This window comes from Trypanosoma cruzi, genomic scaffold (assembly GCF_000209065.1).
Source record: "Trypanosoma cruzi strain CL Brener 1047053516573 genomic scaffold, whole genome shotgun sequence".
NCBI classification, from domain to species: Eukaryota; Euglenozoa; class Kinetoplastea; order Trypanosomatida; family Trypanosomatidae; genus Trypanosoma; species Trypanosoma cruzi.
This window is the reverse complement of record NW_001849507.1, coordinates 200,003-217,892: the sequence shown is the minus strand read 5'-3', so window position 1 is coordinate 217,892 and position 17,890 is coordinate 200,003. Positions and strand designations below refer to the sequence as shown.

Sequence of the window (17,890 nt, the reverse complement as noted above, 5' to 3'; positions counted from 1 at the left end):
GCGAGGATGGATGTAGGTGCTGGTTTGCGTCTTCCACGGCTGCCGCCTGTGTGCTCACACTCTCTGCTTGTGACAGTCGCGTCCAAACGTCCACGAGGCGGAGTCAGCAGATGCATGTGCGCAAAGACCATTGCAATTTGAGCCTTGTTTTTGTGATAATCGTGGCGGTCTCTCCTTTTTTTTTTCTTTTTCTTTTCTTTGAATAGAGACGCGCGGGCATGGCAAGAGGAAACCCGTCAAGAACCTGTTACAGCTACCGCTTTTCTCTCACTTTCTGTCCCTCTCTTCCCCCTGTCGAGCTGCAGCTCTGTGTGTTTCCCTTTCTTCCCTTCTTTGTTCTCCACACCTTCCCATTGCTGCTGGCTTCCCTCGTTTTTTTATCCGCAGCGCGCGGTGCCGAGACAAGAAGTCCCGATTCCCCCGCGCGACGGCGAAAAGGCAGTGAAAGAACACGAAGCAAACAGAGCGTAGGGGCAAGCTGCAGAGGCGCATAGCATTACTTAGCGAGGAGTGGGGACCATTCTGGCACTGGTGTCGATGATAAAATACCTGCTTCTGATCAGCCGCCAGGGCAAACTGCGCCTGGCAAAGTGGTATGTTGCATATCCCAAAAAGGAAAAGGCCAAACTTGTGCGTGAGGCATGTCAACTTGCTTTGGGTCGGTCGGCGCGCTTTTCCAATGTGGTTGAGCACAGGGGCAGCAAGTACATTTGTCGTCGTTATGCCTCCCTTTATTTTGTTGCTTCCATCGATAAAGACGACAACGAGCTGATCGTGCTGGAAGTCATCCACCATTTTGTGGAGGTATTGGACCGCTACTTTGGCAATGTCTGCGAGCTCGATCTCATCTTCAACTTCCATCGAGCCTATTTTGTGCTGGACGAGGTGATACTGGGCGGTGAGTTGGAGGACAGCAGTAAGCGTACAATTCTAAAGTATATTCAGGTGCACGACGGCGCTTCGGAGGAGATTGAGCAGGCTGGTTCCAACGGTGCGGCCGCCGCCATTGCAGCCACCGTTGGCGCGCTCAAAATTGCGTAGACGATTCGAGTGCGGGGAGCACCGACGGCAATGGCCGCCGCTTTTTTTATGGACGTGTGTCTGCCTTCTTGTTTTGTTTTTTTCTTTTTAGCATTGCGATTTCTTGCTTTTTTCCTTTGCGTGTTGGTGGCTGATTGCGGCGTGGCTTCGGAGGAGCGGGGGGAAGCATCGGTGCCGTGGCGGGGGCCCCTGCGTGCCGTTGTTCTTTTTCTGCTTCTTCTCTTCTCTCTCCCCTTCCTTCCGTTTTTTGTTGTTGTTGTTGTTGTTGCCGGCTTGCGGGTCGTGCCGCGTCTCCTCCAGCGTTTCGCCTTCTCTCCGCGCCTTCTCCTCCCCCCTCGCCCAGGTTTTGCGAAGCCGCCGCCGGTCAAGAACATCCTCAGGTGAAGGGCGGCGATTCAGACGTAGGAAGGCGTTTCGGTAACGGAGGGGCTGACGAGGTTGACGAGAGCCGCCGGAAAGGTCGCCAGGCCGCCGGAGAAGGCTGGGCGGCCGGCGTTCCAGGCGCCGCCGCCGGACGACGAAGCGGAACCATCGCTTATGGAGACCTGCTTGCGGGAGAAAGCCGCAAATGCGGATGTACCACGCATCCTGGACTTTGCTAAAGGCACTAGCGCGGGTTTTTCCGACGTGGTCCGGGGCTCAAGGGCGCTGGGTGCGACTTATAGTTCGCCGGGCGGCACGGGGCTGCGGCGGTGGATTCGAGGAGCGTGGGGGGCGCTCCTGGAGGATAAGAAATAAAAACCAAAAGGTCCTAAAGGACCTACGTTTGACAGATCGCGGGGCCCGTGTGTTGTTATTACTTTTTTCGTGGCCGCCGGCGCTGTGGGCGCTGCTGTCTTATTTTGTTGATTCTTTCCCGTCTTTTTTTTTCCTCAGCATTCTGTTGCTTACCGGCTACCCGGCTTCGTGCGGTGCGTGGGCCTCGGCGGTCAGACGCTCGCTGCCACGCTGGTTCCCGGCACCCAGGCATTTTCCCAGGCTTTCTCTCCGTTTCTTTTTCCACCCCCCTCTCGGGGCGTCGGTCGCCAGTTTCCCGCGCGGCCGCCCCGAAGAAAAGGAAGGAAAAATTGCGCGCCCACGCCTAAATTCTCGGCGTTTCTGACACAGTGTGGCGTGGCCAGACGCGTTCTTGTCGCGCGTCTCGTGATTGTCGTGTCGCGATGATAAACACCATGGAAAAAACGCTCCTCTGCTCTCATCCAGGGTTCTTGCCCTTCCGCCGTTTCTCCCTTCACATCCATGCGACCAGCGACAACGTCGGGTCAGCATTGTGGTGTGACTCCCCAAATATCAAACAGTATTCTGGGGAAGGTCAAACGGATTGACGTGCTTCGCTAACTGCGAGATCACGTGTGGATCCAAATTATGCGTCTCCACGATTGGAGCTGCGTGCCTCAGCGCACCCTGTTTTATGGAATGCGCCGTGACTTTCCACGGAGCCAAAGCTCGTTCCTCCTGAGCAGTCGTAAGATTCGTGAGCTTTCCTTTGTTTTTTTGAAGTGTCCTGCATAGCTTTATAATGTCGAAAGCGTCTTGCCCTCGTATCTTCACGAACCGCGAGGCGCGGTGGGGATCCGCTTTCGCCGTCTTCGGCGCCACGGGCCAATCCAAAATTAAGGCTCCGTCACGCTCCATTGTGAAATTGTTGGGGTCAAGGCCGCAATCTCGGACCAACGGCTCGCCGTTATCCACGCAAGTCGTAAGACAACACGTTCCTTCCAATCGGTCCGGCTGCGGATTACTTGATTCATCCCTTCCTTTGTCAGGGGGCGCGCTAGCTTCGCCCTTTATCGCGCCGCAAACTTTTGCAACCCCCAGAAGCGCCATATCCAGCGGAGTTCGATCCATTTCCAACATGGACCGCAGCATCCTGGCGTACTGCGGTCGGGTCGATGGCGCCACTTCGATTGTCATCAAAAAGGCCGCGCGGCTCTCCTTGCTGATTGCCTGTTCGTGCGTGCGGCGAAAGGTTGTGAATTGCCCCGCCAGGGGCATTCTCCGCTCCCAATTTGACGTCACCCACATTTCTCAAGCCATCTCTTCCGCCCCTCTCGCCAATCTCGTCGGCAGCCCGAACGACCGGATGAGGCGTCAGCGGTGCGGTGCGATGCCTGTGCGGAATAGCGGGAGGTGGTGGATTGGGTGCGGCTGCCGTCGCCGGCATTAATGAGCGGCGTGCGGCAGCTCTTCTGCCGTTTTTTAACTTTCGTTTGTAGTTTGGGGAAAACCCTTTTGGGGCGCACTTTGCAGGTAGACGCGTCGTGTCCATAAATAAGGCACAGTTGGCATCGCAACGATCGTTATTGTTGCGGTCGGGTTCCCCGTCGATCCATGAAAGGCTGAGCCACCCTCGCGAAGGTGTCGTCCCCATGAAAAGCCGTGCGAAGGCGGGCGGGCAATTTTTGGATCGGGATGCTGGGGTCGAATTTAATCATGATCCGCATCCGGAGGACCCGCGGTATAATCCTGCCCAAGTCCATAAACTGCTTGTTGGGCTCCCGATGCAACTGCAAAGCGCGCATCCACAAAACCAGAAATGCCAAAGGCGATTCGGGCGTGAGCGTCCCCTCGGTGCCACTAATCGCATGCGCTCCGAATTTCGAAGATGCCTTCATTCCAAATTCGCGGGACCCAAGTGTTGACGACAAATTCAAAGAAAACCCGGATTCTCTTCATTTGAACCGGAAACCTCTTCTGAATCCGGAGATCGAAAGGGCGAAGTCACGGGGTGAGGGAAACGCGGTCGCCCACAATGCCCAATGACGCAAGAGTATTGACCCGCCGTCGCTCTCCCGTGAAAATGGGTTGGGGAATTGTGGCTGCAGCCGCGCCCCCGGCCATCAAACGCTCGTGGTGGGGCGGTGTCGATGCGCCATCCTCGGACCCGTGCGCGAGCGCATCTGGCGGCCCTTTCCTGGAAGAGGGAACTCCTCGCCGTCCGGGCGTATCGGCACCCCAAGCCGCGCCAAGGCACCGGTACGTGCCTTTCGTGCCATTCGTTCCTGGGGTTGTGCCTGGGGTTGGGCAGGGGTTGTCTCCAAATGGCTTTCGCTCCCCGCAAGCGCCGATTCTCGTTGCGCAAAAAGACCGTCCGCCACCGCAGTGTTGGACGCATGCGCTGCGAGGCAGCTATTCGTTCCGCGCGCCTGAAATGAAGGCGTGGCGTTCCTTTCCCCGAACTGACGGGCGGGAGCGGGTGGGTCGCGATGTTTGGCGCGCGAGGCGCCCGATGTCCCGCGGTGCGCCCGTCGCCCCCACTTCCGGAGCGGACGCGGCCCCCCCCGGCAACGCGAGGGGGCGCTTCTTTGCGGCCCCTTCCTTCCCCGCGGCCCTCCGTGCGGCCGCGACGCGAGGAGGCAAGGAACCGACGCCGGCGGAACGAACACCCTTATTCTTGGGGACGCCGGCCTTCTCGCTAACAATTTTTCCCCCACAAGCTTCAAACAATAATAAAAAAAAAAAAAAGAAGAGCGGCGCGTGGGGCGGAAGGGGGCAAACCAGCGGAAACAAACACACGCGCCCGCACCGCCCGGACAGCGAAAAAAAATCGAAGCGAGGAGTTGAATCATGGCATAGCACCCCCTCCACGCCCCAACGATCCGTAATTCGCGCAACGCCACCCCGCCCGCCACGACACAGCCGCCGCAAAAACAGGCCTACAGAAAGGAAAGCTCCCCGTCTTACATCTCTATGCCTTCCGCGAAATTTTGGTACCTGTCATAAAGAACCGTTCGGAGATTCCCCCTCGATTCTGAAATCCGCCGGAGCATAAATTCAGCAGCCTCTACTTCGCTCATCTGCATGGAGAGTCGCCATGCGAGATCCCGAATCGTCTTCCTGGGCTTGAAGCAGGGCAAGCCACTGCCCAGCATCAACTCTACAAGTACACAAATCTGACGGGCGTATTGGCGCACCGCAAGGTAACAGCGAACTGTTAAATCCCTAAACAAATTGTACGCCTCGGGATCCACCAACGCCTTTGATAGGGAGTGGCTCTGCACCGTTCCATTTCCACGGCCCACAGGACATCCCATAAGTTGCACCATTTCCGCCGTCAGTTTGAATGGTGACGACTCGAAATTAATGTCTCCCCCTGGGGAGAAGTCAAACAAAAATCCAAAATCAATGTGCACGAGGTGCCCGTGAGCATCAATCATGAGATTGCCGTTATGACGATCCTTAACATTGAGCACAAAAGAAGCGACCGAATATGAAGCCATACTTCGTATAAAGCATTCTCTGGCCCGGTGAAACGTAACAGACTCTGGGTGACCGTAAGTTTGGACAAAGTACTCTGCAAGGTTGCTTTCTACAAGTTTTCCAATTTGGTCCCGGCTCATCGCACGAGGAACACACTCAATGACAGCGCTGTCCCTTCCAGTCGTCACTACCCGATATGGATACAAGTAAGATGGCACCTGAATGGCGTCATAAATGCGCTGAAAGAGACCAATAATTTGTAAAGCAATTTGATCCTGTCGGCAATCATCGCCCATCTTGAAGATACATGCCTTTATGGTAGTCTCTGTGTCCGCGGGTGACTTTTCATTCGTTTTCTTCAGGGCAACCTCGCAATCATCCGGATCTCGCGGGATGCATTTAAACTGGACCAGTATGGGGCACTTTGCCGCACTTTGCATCGCGGCAGCTGTTTCGGGTATGATCCCCGCAATGCGCCAGCGTGTGTCTGTGGGAAGGTACAAATGTTGCCGTTCTACCGGTTCGTGAAACTCCGCATCATGCAGACGAAGAAGCAGTTTTTCCTTCCGCAATGCCTTTTCAAAAGACCTCATTTCACCCGACACGGAGATGATCTTTTCAATAAAAGAAAACTCCCCGTAGTGAAACGACCGCCGTTTGGCAACAAGTCCTTCTTCCACATCAGAAGCAAGTTGTGCGCATCGTCTTGCCATTTCAGCTCCCCCCTCCCCTTCCGTCCGCAAGGACCAAAGCAGCTGATGCGTAAACATATCACTCTTCTCGCACATCTTACGGAGGAAGACAGCGATACCGCCCGATGCATCACCAGAAAGTAATTGTACGATTTGTGGGAGATAAAATATAAGACTTTCACTCTTTTGGGACAACAGACTGCGAAGAGCATACGCTGAAATCTGCGGGTACCGCGTCGTGTAGGATTTGTCAAGAAAACAAAGAGCCTGCACAATTGTGCAATTTGTAAATAAACCGAGGGCGGGATAACCACTCCTAAGCACCTCCTCGTTAAGGTAAAGATCAACTGCCTCGGGTAGGTGGCAATAGGCTTCGGGGTTGGTGGTTACATGCCGCGTGGCGGACCCCAATAAATGTGGACTGGGAAATCTTGCCACCAACGCCAGTAACACCGCAGGGTTATTCCTCGCAGCCGCCTCACAATGCCTCCTCCACACGGCCTCCGAAAGGCCATTCAAACTCCCCTCCCCCAACCGGGCGCCAGCCCCTACACGTGGCCGAAGCCACACCGCAAGTCGTGTGCGTTCGTGCTCCACCAAAAGTCTCATTAGCGCAATAAGATCCAAAAGGCGGTTTCGTTCACTGGTGATCACCCCCCGAATCACCCCCTCCGCCTTCACTGAATCGTCCGAGAGCATGTCACAGAGTGTATGACGCACACTACTTCCCATAAGAGTAAACTTCGCAGCCGTACAAGCATGAATTTTAGACGGGTCAAAATCAAGAAAGCCATGCGTAGAACGCAGCAACGCATCTCGATCCGCATCAAGTACTTTTATGAGCTTCTGAAGCACCACCAACTCCTCCTCTGCGGCAGAGGGATCTCGCGTAAAGTACCACGAAGGCGGAGTCTTGTGAAACCATTGCAACAGACACTTGTACCAGCCTTGACGAACTTTTCCAATAGAAGCGGATGCCACAAAAGCGGGTGATCCAATACTTAAGCGACGTTCATTGACAATCTGCAAATTATGGCATATGGAACTCATTAATAGGGCGCAACGCATCATTTCCGAAAAGGAACTATCTTTCGTGGAGAATCGGGATGGTGCCTCAACCACTCGCATGGCAAGGTGGTGCAGGAGAAGAAGCACAGACGGATGAAAAGACACAGGCCCACGAATGTCCACGTAGCAATCCGAGAGAAACTCGATAAGAAGTTTATGCGGGGAGTTCACATTATATTCCTTGGGGTATAAAGCCTCGCACTGAATCGAAGTCGTTTTCTCCCCCGACTCCACTTCATCCGCCTGAAAAGGTCTGGTGCCGTCAAAAAGACCAAGTCTCTGCACAATCGTCCAGATAAACCCCTCCACCAAATGTACCAACAACGGCACCGCATAGCGCTCGGGCTTCTCAAATAAAAGCCACTGCCAACCCTGAATGGCAGCCGATATGTAGTGACTTGAAAACAAAAAAATGGGTCCCCGCACAAGATGCCACAGAAGTTCCAATTGCGTCGAAGGAGAACTCCGTGCGGAGACCAAGAATGCGGCAACCGTGCAAAGAAGCGTATCGGCCTCGGAAAGCCTTCGTAATGCAGCCTGGTCGCCGCGCGTGGATGGTTCTTCATGCGATATCCCCTCACCAGCCTCAGTCCCGGTGTCGTTGCAGTCTTCGTCTTCGGCACATGGCCCCACCTTGGTGACCGCGTGAACGGTGCTCACCAAGGACGCAAAAAGCCGCTCGTGGGACTTTGCGGTCACGGTTACCGTTCCAAGCCTGTCCCTCACCATCGCCTGAAGCTGGCGAAGAAGAAGAACGCCCACCCCACAATGTGGAGTCAAACGAAAGGCTGCCATCACTTGCCCTTGGGCATTGCTCCTCTTAATGAGAATTTGGGCGTAATTCTGGTTAGGATGGCCTGGTGCAGTGTCCATGTTGTGTGCACGAAGGGCAAGTCTCGAGCCGGCAGCAGAGCCGATCACCCCAGATGTGGCCTCCTCCTCAACAATAAATAAGGTGGCGTGCTCCACAAGTGCCAAAGGCGAGAATTTACGCGCCGCCTGGGCCCAATACTCCGCAAATGCCACAGCATCCTGTAGCCGATTTCGCCGTTCAAGAGAATCAGGATCCGTGGCAACAGCTGGCGCCTCTGGAAACTGCAGATGCTCACAGAAACGTTCCACCTCCGTGGCGTTCCCTACCTCCAGCACATTGATCACCGCCCACAAGAGAGGAAGGGCCGTGCTGCTTGTCGCAAAGGCGGGAAAGCTAGAAATAATATTGCGAAGAATCTCCTTTGCAGAACTCCGTACAGAGTCAATAGCAAATCCGTAGAGCAAAACAAGCTGCCGCGCATTCTTATCAATGATACTCGCCGCAAAATCCGGGAGCGTTTCTCCGAGAGCAGAGATATATCGTGCCGTGGCAGCCTTTGTTACATGCTTCACAATTTTTCTAATATCCTTACTGGCATCAAACTCCCGTAGCTCATAATGTTGATAATGCGTTATGGTGGAGATAGAGCCACATGATGCACGTAGCATCTCCAATGTCGCGAGAGCATTTATCAAAAAGGCCTCCGAAAAAGAAAGACGCTTAATTACATGTTTGGCCTCTGGACAGTAGCGTTGAAGAAAACGCACCAACTCCTTCTGATAAAACTTACCGTCACCTAAATCACCACTGCTGAATAACCGATGTTTCAAAACATCTATGTCTGCCATGGTTTGCTGATAATCGGAGGATCGCATATGCATAAGAGGCGGCATGGACGCGGCAAGCAATCGTATACATTTGGTCCAATCCATTGAATTTAAACCCTTTTCCTGGCAGCGCAGTTTGTCTGAGGCAGTACTCGTCGCATCCGTTTCGGTCCGCAAGAGTGCTTCTCTTGTAAGACGGTAGTATGATAACATGAGCCAACAAGAACGGAACTGTGCCATCCCATTTTCGGCATAGAAAGAAGAGTTGATATTAGATGGTTGAAAACAGTAGTGGTACAAGAAAGACTCCCCTTCATCCAACTGCGTGAGCTTTTGTGCATTTTCATGGTGATACACAAGGTGTCGGATATCCGTCACGGGAAACAGTGTGGAAAGCTGGCATAGCAAGCAGAGGGGACGGAGAAATAGTGACAGCACCTCAACGGCAATACGTTGCACATCAAACACGGCCGGATGATGAGTGCCCCTCTCGGAGGCTTTACCGTAGAGAATGCCAGACCCGGGCCACGCAACATTAATCATGCAACGCAGTAAAGTCCGCAAAAGTACACGGAGGACGCGGCTCTCCGCGTTAAACGCTTCAACCAGGCGTGCCTTTGCCTCCCCATCCCCAGAAGCGACAAGACGAAGACCCTCCCGTGTCATGACACGAATGCGTTCGTGACAACGCTGCACAAGTCCCCAGAAGGATTCCAAAACCATCAGCAGCGTGGCACTGGGAAACTTTATCGTGGGGTTGGCGAGATCGCCAGAACGCACATGAACTCGCAGGGTGTCCTCGAACGTGTCCCAAAAAACTTTTCCAAAGCGTAACAAGGCATCACAAGTGAGCGGCTTCAAAATGGAAAGGTGCCGCGACACAAGCAGACGATTCATCATCTCAAAGCACACTGCTAAACGCGGAGCAGCTCGGCTTGACGAAATCGATGCGTTTTTATCCGTGCTGCTACTCTCGGCATCAACAGACTGGAGCACCGTTGAGAGACGCACAACGGAATCCAACACCTCCGTCACCGCAAAGGACCGCACATGGGAACTTGTGGCACAAAGTCCCTGAAGACATAATGCCGCCATGCGACCTTCATCCCCTTCTTCATCCAGAGGCGTGGCTTGAAAAGTCTCCAAAGTTCCAACCTCCAGTACGCGGTGGATCAACTCGCGGACGATGCCATCAATATTGATGTGGTAGTTGTGTGAATACTGTGCCTTCGTCACAGTAGAGGGTGTGGAGACGTTTTTCCAAAGAGAGATAGCTTTGCCCTCTGCAGAAGTGGTCAACGCAATGACCTTTACGCATTGCTCGGCGATGTCCTGTCGAAGTCGGGTCGCTGACGCCTTCGCCGTTATGAAACTAAACATGCTCGTCGGAAGGATAAGAAATTTAACGATGTTTCCAATCACACGGAGGCGGAGATCTTCCTCCTCGGCTGAAGGCAAATAACTTCCTGTCCAGGTATTATCCCCCTGCTGCACTTGTTGCTCTTGATACATGCCACTAATGGTTCTGTAGCACTGCGCACGAACCAATTCTGCCTGTAATAAATTTTTCACGACAATGCGCACGTTACCACCGTAGAGTTTGACGTTTGTCTTTCGAAGATCCTCCCATCGGCTCGCAGCCTCTTGGAGGGCAGACCAAACACTCTCTAGAAGTGCATCAGCCTCTGTGCATTCTTCGCGGGAGAAAAATGAAGAGATTTCGTCTTGAGCATCACCCGCACCTTTGTATTTTACCGTACATGTTGTTACGGAGTCTTGAATCCACACCGTCAGGAGCGTCAGCATCGCGGCGACCACGCGCGCATGCAGGTCTTCTTTCTGCATGAGGCCTCGTAATACGTAATCCGGTTGAAGCACGGCCCGAAGCCAGTTGCGCATGCGCGTGTAATTTACACCTCGAGCGCAGCAAATCGCCTCCATGAGGTAACAAAGAAGCCGCTTGTGCAACGGTTCCCTTCGCCTGGATGAATTTGTAAAGGCGTCTGTCAAATTTTGTAAATGATTCAGCAGCTGCGAGCTCAGAAAAATGGGTTCACTTTTCGTTGTGTGGGCGAGTCCATTCAGAGCACCAAGAGCAATGGGGTTCTCAACGCACTCGTCAATATCGGATGGAATGCAGGAAATGATGATGGAGTCGATGATGCAGCCATCAAACCCTGCCAGACCAATATTTCTCCCCCTGCTCTGGCTGATGTACGCATCGTGGACACGGCGGCTGGCATGATCATTCGTCTCCTCCCCATCCTTTTCACCGTCCTTCTGCCCCTCTCCGTTGCCCCGCAGCAGCAGCATCCCACAAAATACAAGCGACGCCACAAATCCCTGCACGTCAACACCTGGGAAAAACTTTGTGGTTCCAAGCTGACGCATCAACAATGTGTAAAAGGAGGCGCACTCAGAATAAAACCCTTTGGTGTATTCATACGGCAAAAAACGCCACTCAACTGCAAGAGCCATGAGGGAAACCAAAGCTGGGGCGTTCTTGACAGTCACCCCGACCTTTTGTGACACGAGCTCGTTGATCTGCGACAAACTAATCAGTAGCGCAACGCCCGGGTGGCTCAGAACGTCGCCCAACCGCATCCCCGTGGAGTTGCAAGAGCGCTGCTGCACCCCAAACTCGTTAGAAGTTGTGTTTGTTTCGTTAAGCCGCGCAACATTGTCTACAAAAACCCCTGTATTTTGCTCGTCTAAGCCAAATAATCTTACTGGAGAAAAGTATTCGGAGTTGCTAAGAGACCTCGTGTTGAGAGGAGTAACCTCCCCGCATTTTCGCCGTATGGGCGACGACGACGCAGTCCCTGCCCTTTTTGTTGTGATGTTTGTGGTTGTAGTTTCCACCACGACTGGTCCTGTTGGTTCTACACGCGTGGGTTGCAACTGTTGCAGCAGGTGTTGGCCCAGCACCCGCGTCATTGCAAAGACCGGCGAACGCCGCACCCATGTGGGAAATGGGATTTCGTCCATAACAGAGAGACGCAGTCACCCTCCCTTCTTCTCTCAGATAGTGTACATTATTTGCGTGTATATATATATATATATATATATACATATGTGAATGAGTCGTGAAAAGAGGAAAAAAGAAAAAAGACCCAGCCAAAGAAAGAAAGAGAGTCAGGATCGGACGGGAGACACAGCACATGGCATGAAGTTGCCTGTAACAAACATGCATCACCGCCGCGCAACTTCTCATACCCCCCTCCGTACTGTAATTCTTGGGACATCAATAGGCCAACATCTCCGGCGTGGCTCCCTTGTTGAGTTCCAAAAACAGGAGCAGCCCACAGTTCTAAGAAACACTCCCCTCCTTCACGATATTTTCCTTAACCACATGGTGGCCGCAAGATGCCTTTCTCACCACACCTCCGAAAAGGGTCAAAGGTGGACTCCGTCACATTACGGGCAACGTTCTTTCTAATTCCCAGTGAAAACCTGAGATTGGGGAAAAGAGAATCTTCTTGCCACAATCCCAATGGGCCGCGCCCGCCAAGGCACTTCCCGGTTACGTGTCCGCATAAAGAAGAATCCACCCAAGGGCAGCAAAAATCTTGTTCCGGCTGCTGAGTAGGAGCGCATATTCTATGGCACCAACCCTGGATGCATAACTTCGTCGCTTCCCAACAACAAGCCGCCCAAGAACGCGTTGAACACGTACAACACCGGCTCCCGGGAAGTACTCACAGCTGGCGGCGCATGGCACTCATTACTCCGCCCATAATTGTTCTCCCTTATCGCCTGCAAAACGGTCCATCGAATCCTGCCAATGGCGCCACTTCATGCAGCGCGGCCCCCTGCTGATGAAAAACGCCAAAATGCCCCCCATTGGACGAAAACAAGCCTTGCAACAAGGCCGTCACAGGAGTTTGGCGAGGCACCTCGTCTGAATTCCAAAGGCAAACCACGCCCCTGACGCAGCCAAAAATTCTTGTTGGCCAGTGGCGCGTTCTCAGGTGCGCCCCGCGCCTCTTCCCGGCACTAAGGGAATGGGGCTCTTGAATTCCACCATCCCTGTGGCTTCCTTCCCGAGACTCAAATGGCCCTGTACTAACAAAAAAAGAACTAAATGAAGAAAAGCCTTAACGATAAATGAAGTAAGAATTTCTCCGTCAGGCATCGCGACCAGCCAACGCCCAGCGGCACCCCATCACCGCCATCAAATCCGGCAAAAAAAAAACATTCTGCATGTTTTCCTTTCACACCTTCCCCTTTTCATCCACAACTGTTTTTCTCGCTATCTTTACTACTCTGGTGGCGGCAAGTCCCTGTAACCCGCTGAGCGTGAAAGGGCCTCCGCAAGATCTCCCTCAAAAAGATTTTCCAACGCGCAGAGCGAGGCGATGTGCAGCGCTTGCGTGCGAGTCAAGGCTGAGCCAAACCCCACAAGTTGGACCTCGCCTTTCTTGGACTCACGCTTGTGTTTCTGTAGGTAAATACGGCATTCAAACCCGCTCCCGCTACTAGGCACCTGCTCGACACGCAGCCAGCGTTCGTTGCGGAAGTCACGTGTGACGCAGCGCCGCAGGAGCGTATACGGCCGTGGTGGCCCTGCGCTTTCTGCCCGCTCCACCGTCCGCTGGATCTCTCGAGTCACGGTGTCGGGCAGCATCTCCACCACTGGTGCTGAAAATACCTCCCCGGCAAAAGAACTCATCTCTTTCGAATGCGCAAACAAGTACTGCAGCGAGCGTGGGAAACTCCGCCGACAGGCCAATAGAATCACGTCGCGGACGCCTTCCCGCTTCGCCGTGGCGATGGCACGCGCTACAGCCAAGCCACCCACCCTTGAGAGGGACAGCGTCACAAACCAGTAACCACCCAACTCACGTGTCTCAACGTCAATTGCCTGCTGCTCAGCGGAATTGGAGGAGTCTGTGGTGTCCATGATGCCAGCGCTCGAGGCACCAAAAAAGGCGTTGAACATGTACAGCGCCAGCTCCCGAGAGGTGCTCACAGGTGGCGGTGCATGGCACTCATACTCCGTCCATAGTTGTTCTCCCTTATCGCCTGCAAAACGATTTGTGGCCGCGCGCAAAACGCTGCAAAGAACGACCAGTGCACCCTCATCTTCGCCACCAATGCGTTCGCTTACGAGTAAGTCGCCATTCTGCGCATAAACTGCCGCCCGGTATCTTGGGTGAAAAGGACGAAGAAGACACTCAACACTGCCGTCGTTACTATTATCGTCGCAGGTGTTGCTGTCAACATGTTGCTCAAGTGTCCATGTGAAGGGGGCCAAGGTGGAAGCCTTTTCCTCAAGAAGTGCTATCACCTGACTCACAAACGACTCTGCCCCCACACGATACACGGCATTGTCAACATTCCTCGCGTCCTGGTCAGGGTTTATTGCGTCACCACGATTCAGCTTCGCATATGCCTGGAGTTCTTTCGGAAAGTACTTCTGTGCCAGCTGATACACAAGGACACGCCTGGCATGTTTTACTTGTGAATATGGAGGAGAAATGGCAACCACGCGCCGCTGTTCCTCACCTTCAATCTGTGCCTCCATCTCCGCCACCCACTGTGGAAGACCCAAATCCCCTGAGGCGTTGCGAAGGCGCACACGCAAGTTGTGCCATCCCAAATCCTCCTCCGCAAAGGCAGCGACAAGTGAGAATAGGTTCCCAATATGCTCCACACGTTTTTCACGCGGAAGGGCGCGAAACTTGCTTCCACGGGCCATTGTATCGCTTGAGAGATCAATGTCGGGGTGAAGCAACAGTGCATCACGGTATTGATTGGGAAAATTTTCTCGCAGTGCGTCTAGGCAGGCATTCCGCCAGGCCTCTCCACGCTTCTTCGCCTGGCGCTGAATCAACAACTGATCCGAATGCATGCCGTCATTCACGGTAAGTATTGCCCTTGCCTCCCCGACAGAACGGTCCTCATGATATGTCGTTTGGTAGAAACTCCCTATAAGCTGCGAAGTGAGTGTCCCCAGCAGAGCGTATACATTCCACTTTCCGCGGTGGTTCGTGGCAACGTTGTAATTGTCATGTTTAAGTACCGCAAGTTCCAAAAGCTGCGTGGTGGGAAACAATACGCCACCGCCACGTGCGTCAAAATTTGCCAGCCCAGTATCGGGATACTGATCAAGAAGATATGTTAATGCCTGCACATAGCAGTCGAACTCAAGCCGGTAGCGACCCGAGCCGCTATTCTGCCAGACGACGCTTCCGTCAGATATAAAACACGCGGTAAAAAAGACACATTGTTTCTCGATTGCCACTGTGGCACCTCCACCGTCGGGCTTTTTGGAAATGGTTGCATCTTTCCCGTCCATTTCCTGATTGCCTTTTTTGTCACCCTCGATCCGAATCACGGCCAGCTCCTCTGGACGTTTCCCCTGCGCCTTTGCCAGCCTATGCACCATCGCATCAAACTGCCACCGCATGCGGGTGATTAACGGCGCCGGTGGGAGGCACTGATCGAGAATTGTAATCTCCGGTGAAAGAACGGCCTCCGAACGAAGCGCCTGCCCCGACGCATTTTGGTACGCCGCCAATGGCGTGGCCTGTCGCTTCACTTGATTCACGCTGATGTTGCCGTACACATCTTCGACGATTACAGCAGCCGTGAAGGTTGTCGGACGCAGCACCCGATACTGTTCTTCAACCGACACCGGAGACTCCGTACCTTCTTTCCGTTCGCCGTCTGCCGCCTCTTCGGATGTTTCGGCGGAGCCTTTTTTCCGCCCCGCCTTCTTGTTCGACGACGACGGCTCCTCCGCGCCCTCTTCGAAGCAGTGTCTCTCGATGGATTTCCCCCATGGACGAACAAAAGCCTCCACCTCGCGAACACTCTCCAGCTGCACAAAGGCGGACTCGAGCTCCTCACGGTAACGGTCCCGCAACATCGCAAAACAACGCATCAGTGAATCATTCGCTGACTGGCCACGCACCTCGCCAGTGAAGCTGAGATTTGGCGCCACACCCCACTCGTCACGCACGTAAGCTCGGCAAATCCAATCTGAGCGGGCCGCATTTGCATTACAATTTCCACCGTTATTATTTTTATTATTATTGTTATTATCATTAGCATCGATTGCCTCGTCATCCTCCCGTCGCCCCATTTTTGAAGGGCTCTTGATGGCAAATTTCAACACACGACTGAAATGCACACACAATTCGCGCAGTTCATCCATAATTGCCTTAAATTCAAGTTGGCGCGGTGAAAGCGAAGGTGTAGCATTATGCCGCCAATGCCCGGCCCGCTTTTGCTGGCCGCGTCCACGACCACGCGACGTCTGTGATGACACCGAGCCCTTTGGCTGGGGAAGTATGAAAATCACGTCACTTTCAAGTGCATCTTGCAGGGCACGCCCCAAAACCTCATCCGCCCGCTCGCCAACTGCCACCGCAAGCTCCACCGGAAATCCAAGCAGTCGACACGTCGCCGACGCCCGGTAATTCATCGTCAGCTCCTGTGACAACTGCGACTCTCTCTTAGCCCCTGAGTCTTCCCTATACAATACGTCGCCTGCCACGGGCTCCTCATCCTCTACCACCACCGCGTCATCCTCGTCCTCGTCCTCCCCCCCAACCTCCTCTATTTTCTGTGTGGCTCGCCGAGCTCCACGCCGCGGGCACCGCCGAAGCACCAACTTAGCCTGTGGCCCAAACCGCTCCCGCAACAACGCCTCAGCATCCTGCAGACCCTTGGCCTCCTCCCCAGAATTCTCCTCCTCGCTTACTCTCGCGGCCGTGCCACAAAACCGAGCCGAGGCCATGAGGGCTGTTGTCGTTGCTGGTGCGTCCCCGAGAGAACTACCACGGCAACACCGTCGGCACCTTCGCCCACCAAACGGAGTAGCAGAAGCATGCACCACGTGGCACGCCGCTGCAAACCCCATCTGTCGCGAAGAGAGCAAAAGAGCCGATTTAGGTTGCGCCCCCACGGCTGCATCAGTGGCACGGCTGCACACGTGATGCAGGTTCGCAGAAAGAGCGACTCTTCCGCAAGCGTATTTGATAAACCTCATACCGCACTCCTACAGACAACAAAAAAAAAGTAAAAAAAAAATGAAGACAAAACTAAAAACATGTCGTTTGTGTTAAATAAATAAAAAAGCAACGAATAAGAAATGACCCCACACGCAAACACACAAACGCAAATAAAATAAAAAACAAATAAAATGAATTTATCACCTATGAAGAAGTGTGCCACGCCTGGTATACGCTTCAACAGGCTTCACTACAAAGCATTCAGTTGGCACACATTTTACAAAGAGAAGACGAAAAAAAGGTGCATATTAAAAATATATATATATATAATGCACAAACCCTCTTTGTTATTGCTCCCCAGTGTGCGTGCATAAGGAAGGAGAGGAAGCACGCCATCACTGGATTTCCGCGAAACGTGCGACCTCATTTTATTTTTTACTTCTCCTTTCTTTTATATCCCTTGCTCCTTTTTTTTCCTCCGGTCTTTTATGGAGGAGACCCGACGCGTCTGCCAGACGATATCATTGCGTAATCATGACAACACACGCCAATAAAGTGTGACCGCACTAAAAAGATGGAAATCCATCACATTTCAGTCCCACCCTTGCTCACCACTCCTACTAGCCCTACCTTGCTACCGTTAAGACGAGGAGATGACCCCCTTCCCCCCACGTCTCCATCATTTTCTACCCACACATTCCCCTTCTTTCTTTTGTTTAATCTCATTTTGCTTTTCGTTTTGTTTCTTCACACAAGCACTCTTAAATAAAGGCGCAGGGAATGGCAACCTTCGAAAGAGGCGTTGGCGGCAGCGCACTTTCTGTCGGTGTCTTCAGAACGTAGAGGTACTCGCGACAGACGAGCAGTTCCTCAAACATCGCCTTGCTCAGGTCACTGTCGAGAAAACCAAACATGTTCGGAATGAATACCGTCTCGCACTTCAACATCTCGCTCAGTACGAGTACCTCCTCCGCCTTCTCGGGCCCTTTGAAGGAGGTGAAGATGGCGTACACACACATTGCAGCACCTTGGCCCTCACCCACCCGCCACTCGGGATTGCGCAGGCGCAAAACAACAAGATCTGTGATTGCACCGGTTGCCGGGGACACGTACACAAAGGGAAAAAGCCCCTCCGCAATGACTGCTCGCAGGGTGTCCTCGCTTGTTTCAGGAATGTAGGTAAGGTCAAACAGCTTTGGCACCTGTTCAAACATAAAACCATGCAACATTTCCATCTGATCGGAGTTGCTACGATCCACGGTACACCAGCCTACAGAGTGTGATGCC

General features: G+C 53.3%; 4 protein-coding genes across 4 annotated transcripts, besides 8 other annotated features; 1 reads left to right on the top strand and 3 right to left on the bottom strand.

Moving 5' to 3' along the window:
- Window positions 1–17,890: a sequence feature (heterozygous, non-Esmeraldo-like haplotype).
- Window positions 538–1,041, top strand: Tc00.1047053510003.41 (clathrin coat assembly protein AP19, putative; the record flags this gene model as incomplete). Its single annotated transcript, XM_803925.1, has 1 exon — window positions 538–1,041. One exon carries the CDS (start codon window positions 538–540, stop codon window positions 1,039–1,041), a length of 504 nt encoding a protein of 167 aa, XP_809018.1.
- Window positions 1,289–1,309: a microsatellite.
- Window positions 2,149–4,198: a mobile genetic element.
- On the bottom strand, window positions 4,722–11,630 carry Tc00.1047053510003.30 (phosphatidylinositol-kinase domain protein, putative; the record flags this gene model as incomplete). The annotated part of the gene is made up of 1 exon (XM_803923.1): window positions 4,722–11,630. The coding sequence occupies one exon, from the start codon at window positions 11,628–11,630 to the stop codon at window positions 4,722–4,724; it is 6,909 nt and encodes a 2,302-aa protein (XP_809016.1).
- Window positions 11,689–11,717: a microsatellite.
- Window positions 12,904–16,641, bottom strand: Tc00.1047053510003.20 (hypothetical protein, conserved; the record flags this gene model as incomplete). Its single annotated transcript, XM_803922.1, has 1 exon — window positions 12,904–16,641. The coding sequence occupies one exon, from the start codon at window positions 16,639–16,641 to the stop codon at window positions 12,904–12,906; it is 3,738 nt and encodes a 1,245-aa protein (XP_809015.1).
- Window positions 15,665–15,697: a microsatellite.
- Window positions 16,150–16,209: a sequence feature (GA-rich).
- Window positions 16,659–16,702: a sequence feature (T-rich).
- Window positions 16,909–16,934: a sequence feature (AT_rich).
- Tc00.1047053510003.9 (hypothetical protein, conserved) lies at window positions 17,365–17,890 on the bottom strand (the record flags this gene model as incomplete). Its single annotated transcript, XM_803924.1, has 1 exon — window positions 17,365–17,890. A coding segment is annotated over one exon (526 nt), but the record flags the coding sequence as incomplete, so codon positions are not given.